Below are 11,184 nucleotides of genomic sequence, written 5' to 3' on the forward strand. Positions count from 1 at the left end.
AAGGCCTAATTGATAACAAGGCAGCTGGGTTTGGGAAGCACAATGCTAGTTTCTTATCCTCTTGGAGAGGGGTATATCCTCTTGGAACTAACTCCTGCTTGAGGAATAGGACCCAGTCACTTCCTGGTGCACTTCAGACCCCACCTCCAGCTTTTGAGGGCCACCCAGCCCTGACTCTGCAGCTCAGCCCCACCCTCTTCACCCTAGTGCTACCTGTTAGACCTGAGTTGGAGGGAGTATAGCAGAGGAGAGTGGAGTGAAGGAGAGGCAGGGCTTCCTACCAGGCCTGGACTGCTCAGCCATGCTCTGGGCGCTCTGGTCAGGATGCCTGGCAGGCCGGGGGCTGCCCCTCCTAGGGGCAGTGCTGCTGCGGAAGAGAGAGAAGAGGAGACTTCATTGGAGTCATGGGCAGGTAAAGTACAGATCTCCCTGGGAAATATGGTCTGGAGAAGTTCTGGGAGACACAGCCCCTTGTCAGGACCCACATTAAATATTAACCCCAGCCCTCAGACGGTTTTGATCTGGGGTGGGCCCTATTTGTTCCCAATAACCTTGCAGAGCTTAAATTAGAGACATGCCCAGGACCTTGACTCAGCTCATACAATTAAGAAATGACAAGTGAAATCACTTGAAACTTGCATTGGTTGGTTGCTTTTGCCAAGGAAGCCAGACAGAGCCTGGCTGTGGGGTCCACTGGGGAAAGAAGCCGGGAGGAACTTGCTGGGATTCCGAGGGGACCGTTTCACTGTGAGGAGCCAAAGAGTGGCACAAATGATTAAGTGCTCCACTACTAGCCTTAAGGTGGGTGGTTCAAACCTACCTAAAGGTACCTAGGAAGACAACCCTGGCAATCTGCTTCCAGAAGGTCACCAACCTTGGAAGTTCTGTGGAAAACAGTTCTTCTGTGACACAAAGTTTTACTCTGAGGAGGCTCTAATCAATGCCATCTCTCCAGAGCCCAAGCTGCAGTCTCCTTAGTCTCTTAGTGACTGAGTAGTCAGACTGGGACACGTTGGGTGATCTTGGTTTCCCTTCAACTGCCTGCTGGAGTGGGGTGGATCACAACTTTCTCTTTCAGTATTTAATCTCCTTAAACATAGAGCTCCGGCTTTCACTTCTGCTGTCAAGCTACAGTGGGTGCCTTGTAGTCTGGTGGAGTTGTAACCGTGTGGTGAACAGTAATAACGAGTATGAATGGCTACGTATTTCAAGCACTTACTTGGGCACTTCATATACATTCTCACTTAAAACTCACCATGACTCAGATTATTATTATAAACCCTACTTTATCTACAGGAAAACTGAATCATAGAAAACTTATTGCCCTGGTCCACTCAACTAGTCAGTGGTGGGGTCGAGATTTGAGCCTAGGTCTGACTGATCCCAGGGGCCAGGCTTGTCGCCAGTGTGAACTCCCAATGCCTGGGCCCTGCCAAGGGTCTCTATGTACCCAGTACAACTTTATCTGTGAGCCGGGGCCAGGCTACTGCGTGTGGCATGGGTTTCCAGGAGCTGAGGCCCCAGAGCTCTGTTGTTTCAGCTGGAAACCCATCCATATTACGACCTCCAGGTGAAGGTGCTGAGGGCCAGAAACATCCAAGGCACAGATCTGCGTGAGTGACCCCATCTCTACTCTCCTGCCTGCCCTGGGGCCCCCTGAGCTCAGTGGAGGCAGGCCTGATTTGGGGTATAGAGCATAGGCCGAGCCTCTAGGCAGGTGGGTGGCTGAGGCTGGAGGGGAGTTGTATGGATCCTACACTCCCCCTAAATACAAGAAGTGAAGCACAGTGAGCCAGGTGAGAGGGTGAGGCCCTCTCAGAAGCTCTTCAGTCAATGACCAGGGAGTGATTTCATTGCTTGAATCAGGCAGTTTCCAGGAATTACTCAATGCTGGTCTTTTCAACTGGCCACTGCAGGATTTCTGGCTTTGTTCAGTTGAATGGGAGGTGTAAACAGTCAAGGTGGAGTTACAGGTCACCACAGTTCTGGTTTCTCCCCCACACTCCACCATGCAGCAGGTGCCTCTCCCCACTCTGCTCCTGCTCCTCCCCCTCCTGCCCCAACCTCTTCAGGAAATGCTTTCAGCAATAAGAACTTGGGGCTCAAGTCCCTTACCCTGTCTATCTGCAGTGTCCAAAGCTGACTGCTACGTGCAATTGTGGCTGCCCACAGCATCTCCCAGCCTGGCCCAGACAAAGGTGGTGGCCAACTGCAGTGACCCTGAGTGGAATGAGACCTTCCACTACCGGGTCCATGGTGCTGTTAAGGTCAGTGAGAGTGAGAGTGAGAGTGAGGGGTGGAGGCTGTGGAGGGAGAGGGGTCTTCCAGGATACCTACCCTCCTGCCCTGTTCAGGCTCCAGCTTCCCACCCGTGTTGTTCCTAGAACGTTCTGGAGCTCACCCTCTATGACAAGGATGTCCTAGACAGTGACAGACTCTCCCTGCTCCTGTTTGACTTGAGGAGCCTCAAGACCGGCCAACCCCACAGGCACACCTTTCCACTTAACCACCAGGTGAGTCTCTCTGCCCTCCCTGTGCTGGTGGTGTGCCACAGTCAAGAAGAGGAGGACTAGTACTGAGGTGCTGGTGAGGGGCTCCTGACCTCCAAGACAGACACCCCTCCATTGGTTGCACTGACCCACAAAGACTCCCTCCAATGCTTCTTCCCTGCGTGAAGCCAGGGGGTGAGCTCTGTGAAGGCAGAGCTTTGTGCGTCTCAGTCACTGCTGAGCCCTCAGCATCCAGAACAGTGCCTGGTACATAAATGAATAAGAGAGCGAGGCTCTGTGTGGAGGTGCCACTGCCCTTCCTGTGACCACGAGGAGTCACACCAACAGTCTCCTCTTCAGGAGTGGGGGTCTTCAGGGGAGGGACGGTCCCTGAGACTTGGAGAGTCCTTTGTAAACTGGTGCTATCCTGCCCTTCTATGTAGGATTCACAAGAGCTGCAAGTGGAATTTGTTCTGGAGGAAAGGTGAGTCCACGTGAAGCCCCCATATGCCCATTTGATCTGAGTCTCAGCAGTTCCCAGCTGCCCACCACCATGCCCTGTGCTGGCCTTCCAGGCCTGGCCTGAGAGGAGCTGGCCTGGTCTGGAATTTAATTTGAGTGTTGGTCAACAGGCTTATCCTACCCTCAAGTGTGACCGGCTGCTATGGTCACATCAGTAAGGTGGCAGCCATTAGGTGGCAGCCACTGAGAGGGTCACATGTTCCATAAGTGTCTCATCCTTTGCAGCCAGGTGCCTGCCTCTGAAGTCATCACCAATGGGGTCCTGGTGGTGAGTAGTGAAGGGGAGCTCAGGCTGCCGAGGGATGGGTGGGGGGCAGTGAGGCTTCCATGACTGAGCCCAGTTGTGCCGAGTCTCTAATCTCTGAAGGAAACTCCACCTCTCCTCAGAGGGAGATGTGCTAGGGAGGCCTGTCCAGCTGCCTCACCCCTAGAATCCAGCCTTCGTGCCTTGTGGTGATGTAGATGACAGATTTCATAGCAGTCACCATCATGGTTCCCCTGAGTCTTTGGAGGAGAGACTGACTGAGTGACCTTTGGGCCAGCTACAGAGACCCCTGCCTGTGTGAAATAGGCCCTGGGAAGGTTGTTATGTGGACCCTACTCCAAGTGCCCCCCTTCCCTTCCATCTTGGCTCCGGTTCTGGTGCTGTTGGCTCCTACAGACCTCTGTTCCTTTAGGCTCAACCCTGTCTGAGAATCCAAGGCACCCTTGGGGGACATGAGACAGCCCCACATCGAGAGTATGGTGAGTTTGGTCAGTGACCTTGGGTTTGCCTTCTCTCTCAAAGGCTGGGAGTACCAAGTTCAGAGAGGTGGTCTGGGAGAGAAATTCCTGGAAATTGTTACTGCTCAAAGCTAACCAAGGATGGAATGGCTTGCCTCTGGAAGTAGTGAATTTCTTGTCCCTGAAAGTGTTCCAGCACAGAGGCTGTAGTAGCCAAGTGACTGTTCTTACAACAAGTAACCACAAAATCTCAGTGGTGTACAACAGCAAGCATTTATTTGACACCACATGACTGATCTGGGCTGGGCTTAGCTGAGGGCTTTGTCCCATGTATCTTTGACCTGGATGTGTTCTTTTTTTCGTGTAGCCATAGGCCTGCTATGGGTCGGAACAGACTCAACAGTACTTAACAACAACAACAACAATGGGCATGCAACAAAACATTAGCCATTTCAACTATTTTTAGATTTATAACCCAGCCACACTTCCCATGTTCCATTCCCATCACCACTATCCATTTCCAAATCTTGTCTTTCTCTCTCATTTCTTTTGTCCCCCTCTTCTTTCTTTTCCTTTTTTTTATTTGCAGAAAAGTTCCCAATGGTTCGTCCTATACATATATATTGTTTCTCTTCTTGTTGTTAAGCATCCTCCAATTGGTTCTAATCATGGCTACCCTATATAGGGCTTCCAAGGAGCAGCAGGTGGGTTTGAACTGCTGACCTTGAGGTTACTAGTCCAGTGCTTATCCTATAGCACCACACACACATACAAAACAGACCAAAAAGAAGCAATTTCCTTATTTATTTTTTTGCTTTCTTTATGTTGAAGCATAATCCATACTGAAAGCACTGGTCTTTGATCTTCATTAGTAAGTGCTTTAAGTCTTTCAAATTTCAGCAAGGACACTCATGCCATCTGCATAATGTAGATTATTAATACGTCTTCCTCCTATTTTGGTGCTATGGTCTTCTTCATATTGCATAGGTTTTTTTTTTTTTATGTTTTATTGTGAATTATGTGATAGTTTACATGGGAGAACATTAGCTTTATATTCATCCTATCATATATTGTTTCATTGCCATGGTTACAATCCCCTCCATGCATCATCACCCAACCAAAGGGTATATCCTACAAGCCTGCCTCCCTGGTCATCAGCACACAGCCCAGAAGCAGCAGTCAAGAGATCAGACGACATAATGCATTGGGCAAATCTGCTGCACAGGAACTTTTTAAAGTGTTGAAGAGCAAAGATGTCAACTAGAGGACTAAGGTGCGCCTGACCCAAGTCATGGTATTTTCAATAACCTCATATGGATGTGAAAGCTGGACAGTGAATAAGGAAGATCATAGAAGAATTGATGCCTTTGAATTATGGTATTGGAGGAGAATACTAAAAGTGCCATGGACTGCCAAAAGAACCAATAGATCTGTTTTGGAAGAAGTGCAGCCAGAGTGTTCCCTGGAGGCCAGGATGGCCAAACTTTGTCTCTCATACTTCGGACATATTGTCAGGAGGGACCATTCACTGGAGAAGGATATTATGTTTGGTTAAGGTAGAGGGTCGGAGAAAAAGAGGAAGACCCCCAACGAGATGGATTGGCCAAGTGGCAGCATCGATAGACTCAAGTGTGGCAACAGTAGTGAGGTTGGCCCAGGATCGGGCACTGTTTCATTCTGCTGTGCATAGGGTTGCTATGAGTCAGTGCTGACTCGTTGGCACCTAACAACAACAACCACCCCACAAGGTAGTACAATGATCCCCTTTTAATTTAAGGGAGTCCCAGCATAGTGTTGGCTGCCAACTGTCTGTTTGGTGGCTGGAGTTGATATGGAGACCTCAAAACTTGTATGAGTTATTTAGCTGGAATAAGGAGGAGCTGAGGTGGGGACCAGGTCTAGAAATCCATTTTGTATAGAAAACTTGTAGAACCAGAAAACTGATCTGGTTCTGCCTGCAAAGAACTCTATTGTTCTTTGTTTCTAAGGAACTTTAGTATAACTTGTACATTTCCAGGAAACAGTGTAATGTGACTGCTTTGTGAACCCTTGTGGTCACTAAGTGGTAGTTACTAAGTGGTAATCAACAAGGCATCCATATCACTAAGTAGTAACTATCTTACCACACTAAGCACCAAATAGGAGGCTGTTAGCTTGTTTCTAAAGAAGCTTTAAACAACACATTCCAGGAAACCTTAAAACAAACTATAACCCCCCAATCCAGAGTGCCCACAGACTCTGGATAACCCAATCACTGTAAAGATCCTGTCTTTGACAATAATGTATTAATGAATAATCAATCAGAATTTTTTTCAACTTGATTTCCTTCTGTAGCACTATATTGTTTTTATTGTGAAGTGCCATCAAGTCAGTTCAGATGCATAACATCCTGTATAGAGTTTCTGAGAAGTGGTGAGTGGGTTTGAACTACCCACCTTGTGGTTAGCAGTCCAGTACTTATCAGATAATGCCACAGCAGGACTCCATTATTTACTCTCTCCTGGTGTGGCGCTGTAGTATAAGCACTGGTCTGCAAGGTTGGTTTGAACCACCAGGTTGGCAGTTCAAACCCACCAGTTGCTCCTTGGAAACACTTTACAGGATCGCTATGAGTCGGACCTGACTCAGCAGCACTTAATAACCAACAACTAAATTCAGGAGCTTTGGTGTGGTGCTGTAGGATAAGCACTAAACTGCTTAAAGCAAGATCAGTGGTTCAAACTCACTTGCTACTCCTGGGAAACACCATACAGGGTTACTTAAGTCAGAACCGACTCGATGACACTTAACAACAACAACATTATATATACAGTATCAATAATGCAAATAACCTTCTGCATTTGTTTACCAACACCACCCACCCCTAGTGAGGCATCTTTGTAAGCACACTATGCTGATCTTTGTTTACAGCAAAATGTAAGAAAAGAGTGGTGCTGTGGTTTAATGCACTGGACTGCAAAGTTGGTTAGAACCGCAAGGTCAGCAGTTCAACCTCACCAGCCACTCCTCAGAAACTCTAAACAGGGTCACTGTGTTGGAACCGACTCGACAGCACTTAACAACAACAAATTAACTATATAAAAGAGCCTTGGTGGCACAGTCGGTTAAACTTTGGGCTACTAGCTACAAGGTTGGTGGTTCAAACCCACCAGTCATTCCTCAGGAGAAAGATGAGACTGTGTGCTCCCATAAAGATTTACAGGTTTGGAAACTGGAAGGAGCAGTTCTTCTCTGTTTTATAATCTCAAAATCACCAACCACATATACTAGAGGGCAGAGGCTCCTCCCCACCCCTACCCCCACCCCCTCATGGCTGTGGTCTACCTTCCCTGATTGTGTACCTTCCCAGGTACTAGTGTTTCTCCAATCTGATCAAAGCAGATAACGGAAGCCCAAGAGTCCTTCCTGATGCCTTTACCAGGGGTCCCAATGTCCGAGAGTGGCCAGGATAAGAGTCTGGGGTGCTACCACTGTGAGCCACACACATACCTGCTTTTAACCCTCACCTGGGCACTCACCTGGTTGCTCTGATCTCAGGCCATCGGCAGATCCGACTGGCAGTGCCTGGTGCCTATGAGAAGCCACAGCTGTTGCCCCTTCAGACTCCTGTGGAGCCTGGCTTCCCACCCACCTTTACTTTCCACATGAACCCTGTGCTGAGCCCCAGGCTAGAGGTGGAGCTGGGAGAGAAGCTCACAGTCCTGCAGGTAAATGAGCACGTGGCCCCAGTGAGAGCTAGGACCCCATCCTGTGGAAAAGAACTGGTCCAGGCTGGACTTGCATTTCAGGGCACCAGGGAGGCCCATTTTCCCCTGTTCTGGAGAGCTCCCTTGAGTGTTTTCTTGTTTGCAGAGTGACCCGAGTGCTGAGCTGGAGACCCAGGCCAGCAAGCTGGGTGAGGGGAACATCCTGCTCTCCTCTTTGCCCCTAGACCAGGAGAAACAGTGCTTCATATCCCTGGGGGAGGTAAGCAATTGCCAAGTGCTGGAGGGACCCCTGCCTACTCTGTGCCCACCAAGAGAGACCGGGGTGTGGGGGTGTGGGGGGGTGGGGAAGACCCTAGGAGGCTCAGAGTCAGGCCAGCCTGGAGCTCAGTTGTGGTATCCATAGTTGGGCCGGACTTACTGGAGCAACAGGGGCTGGCCTGGCGGAGAACAGTTTAATTGGGATGGGGTTGTGTCTTTTAGGGCCAGGAGGTGGCTCTGAGTGTGAAGGCAGAAATGAGGTGAGGAGGGAGCTTCAGGAAGACGGCCTCTTGGGGCTTGGCTGCAAGTGGTAGGGACATGTCCTGATATGTTCTGCTCTCTTGTTCACCTGGCTCAGGCTGTGGGGGCCATCTTTCACTCCTAATACTTGACTCAGGCGGGAAGCCCTTGGGATCTTTCTGAGGGGGTTCCACAGAGTATGTGTCTGCTCCTGTGACAACCGGACAACGTGGTTGAGTCTCCTCCACAGAGCAGTCACTCAGCCTTCCTCCCCATCCTGAGCAGCTCCAGGGACCTTGACCTGCGCCTTGGCTTTGACCTCTGTGATGGGGAGCAGGAGTTTCTGGACAGGAGGAAGCAGGTCGTGTCCAAGGGCCTACAGCAGGTGCTGGGATTGAGTGTGGCTCCTGACAGTGACCAGGTATGGAATTGTGTTTGTTTCTTGTGACTGCCATTACAAAGTACCACAAACCAGGTGGTTTAAAACAACAAAGTGCTACAAATTGATGGTCAGAGAAATCTGTTCTCTTGTAGTTCTGGAAACTGGAAGTTCCAAGTCAAAGTGTTAGCAGGGCCATCCTCCCTGTTCTGGGGAGAATTCTCTGTCTTCCAACTTCTGATGGCCTCAGGCATTTCTTGCCTTGTGGCAGCATAACTTGAATCTCTGCTTCCGTCTTCATTCACATGGCCATTTTCCCCTACTGTTTGTGTCTGAATTTCACTCTGGGTGGTACAAATAGCTAACAGTACTGAGCTGCTAACCAAGAAACAATTCGAAAGAAAGTCCTGGCAATCTACTTCAGGAAACATCAGTCACTGAAAACCCTGTGGAGCCCAGTCCTCCTGTGACACGCCTGGGACCGCCAGCAGCTAGAATTGACTTGACAGACTCCACTGTGTAGAATGAAGGTAAAGGAGGCACAACTAGCTCACAGGAGCCCAGTCTCATTCTGCACTCGGGATGAGCAGAGTCCTCTGTGAACAGCAGCCGCGGAGCGGTTTTTTAAGACAGGAGAAGAAAGCAGACGGGAAAGGAACCAAAAGTCTGGTGCAGAATGAGCTACCTTTTTATGCAGAAGCTGAGTGGCCAAAAGGTTCTAGTCTGATCCCACCAAGCCCCTCTAATCCTTGACTAATGCCTCACGTGTCCAGGCTGTTTGGTACTCTGTTACTTTTGCTTAGTGGTTCTCAACTGGGAGTCCTTTTGCCCCCAAGGGAACATTTGGTAATGTCTGGATACATTTTTTATTGTCAGGAGTGGGAGAAAGGAGCTATTACTGGAATGTAGTTGACCGAGGCCAGGGAAGCTGCTAAATAAACCTCCTATACCACACAGGGCAACCCCTACAACAAAGAATTATCTGGTCCAGCATATCTGTAGTGCTGAGGTTGATGACCCCTGTTCTAGCTGGTATAGGTAAATCATCCCAGACGTGCCACCTTTCCTTGTGTAATAGAGCCAGACTCCCTGATTTTGAATCTTAGCTCATCACTTTCTAGCGGCATGGTCTTGAGCATACCATCTCACCTTCCTGCGGCTCAGTTTCCTCATCTGTAAAATGAGGCTCTCATCAGGTTGCTGTGAGGATCATAAGCTAACATGGAAGGCACGTAGAACACTGTCTGACCCGTATGGACAATCTAGAGATAGTGGTAGGGGTTGACACATTGTTCTTCCTGTGTCCCAGGTGCCTGTGGTGGCTGTGCTGGGCTCTGGGGGTGGAACCCGAGCCATGTCTTCCCTGTATGGCAGTTTGGCCGGGCTTCAGGAGCTGGGCCTTCTGGACACTGTGACCTACCTGAGTGGTGTCTCTGGGTCCACCTGGTGAGTAAGGTGGGAGTGGGTACAGCGTAAAGGAGAGTGTTCAAGCAGGAGGGTCATGACCTGGTAACTTGATGGCCGGGGCCTGCAAACAAAGATGTTAGGAGGGACAGACTCTAAGGGGCTGAGGCTCAAGAGTCCTTCTGAGTGGGTGCTGAAGAACAGAGGATATAGGTCATGGGGAGGAAGGGGTGCTAACAAACCCTGCAATCCTTCTCCCTTTGCTGTGCCCACAGCCCCTAGCTCACAGGCATACCCTCCATCCCCAGGGGCATGTCCTCACTCTACAAAGACCCTGCCTGGTCCCAGGTGGCCTTGCAGGGATCCATTGAGCATGTCCAGGCCAGAGTCTGCAGCAGCAAGATCGGGGCGATGTCCACAGAGCGGCTACAATATTACATCCGGGAACTGGAAGCTCAGGAAAGCAGTGGCCAGAGTATTTCCCTCATAGACCTGTGGGGCCTCCTCATTGAGTATTTCCTGTACCAGGAGGTAAGAAGAGCAGGAAGTGGACATGGGCCCTCTCCACCCAGCTCCCCCAGCTCTTATTTCTGCTTTAGGCCCCAAGTCAATCCCTGAGATTTTCCATGCTAGCCCTGAGGTTTGAGCGCCTCTAGGGGAAGGGGTGACATTCCAGGATGGGCTGACACCATTTCATTTTTCCCAGGTGAGGGGAAGTATGGCCTGCAGTTCTCAGCTCTGTATTTTAGAATCATTTGTACAGATTTTTAAAAACACCCATGTCTGGTGTTTTTAAACACCAAGAGATCACTTATTTCAGTTGGTTTGGGGTAGGATCTAGCATAGTTATGTTTTGAAAGTGTCCCAAGTGATTCCAGATGCAGCTGAGACAGGTCACCACCTTTGGTTCATGCTGCCGTGACTCATGCCACCTGGCAACTTTCCCTAGAACTGCAGGCTAGGCATCTGCTGGAGAATGAGGGGGTCTGATCCCTGGTAGGAGGCTATCAGTGATGAGTGTATATCACAAATATTTCCTCATTCCTAAGGAAAGAATCCATGTTTTCTAGTGTTTTAATATTTTTCTTGTGAAAATATATGAGTATATAACACATTTGCTAATTCAACATTTTTCACATGTACATTTCAGGCACACCAATTACATCAGTCTGGTTGTGCACCCATCACCATAAATAGATACTCAAGCTCCCTTATCTAGTGATTTACTTTTTTTTTTTTTTTTTAATTTAAGGTTTTTGTTGTGGATTGAGTGAAAGTTTACAGGGCACATCATCAGTTTCACATTCAACAATTCATATAACTTTTTTCATTACATTGATTATAATCCCCTCCATATACCATCAGTTAAAAGTATTTCTCTCTATCTACTTTAGGTTTTTTTAAAAAACATACAAACAAAAAAACCCACTCAGGCATATATAATAAATTACATCTCCAAAGG

The 11,184-nt window shown here is 48.9% G+C and overlaps 1 protein-coding gene across 1 annotated transcript in view; it reads left to right on the forward strand.

Moving 5' to 3' along the window:
* The first annotated feature begins 301 nt into the window (after window positions 1-301).
* The window catches only part of PLA2G4F (phospholipase A2, group IVF), a 19,620-nt gene continuing 8,737 nt past the window's right edge, over window positions 302-11,184 (forward strand). The window contains exons 1-13 of the mRNA XM_006831891.1: window positions 302-412; window positions 1,541-1,613; window positions 2,131-2,267; window positions 2,385-2,513; window positions 2,933-2,973; window positions 3,237-3,279; window positions 3,689-3,755; window positions 7,272-7,441; window positions 7,587-7,700; window positions 7,922-7,959; window positions 8,225-8,360; window positions 9,628-9,764; window positions 10,031-10,253. Of these exons, the coding sequence (XP_006831954.1) occupies window positions 302-412; window positions 1,541-1,613; window positions 2,131-2,267; window positions 2,385-2,513; window positions 2,933-2,973; window positions 3,237-3,279; window positions 3,689-3,755; window positions 7,272-7,441; window positions 7,587-7,700; window positions 7,922-7,959; window positions 8,225-8,360; window positions 9,628-9,764; window positions 10,031-10,253 (1,419 nt within the window). The remainder of the gene's footprint in view (window positions 413-1,540; window positions 1,614-2,130; window positions 2,268-2,384; window positions 2,514-2,932; window positions 2,974-3,236; window positions 3,280-3,688; window positions 3,756-7,271; window positions 7,442-7,586; window positions 7,701-7,921; window positions 7,960-8,224; window positions 8,361-9,627; window positions 9,765-10,030; window positions 10,254-11,184) is intronic.

This window comes from Chrysochloris asiatica, unplaced genomic scaffold, assembly GCF_000296735.1.
Source record: "Chrysochloris asiatica unplaced genomic scaffold, ChrAsi1.0 scaffold00004, whole genome shotgun sequence".
NCBI lineage: Eukaryota > Metazoa > Chordata > Mammalia > Afrosoricida > Chrysochloridae > Chrysochloris > Chrysochloris asiatica.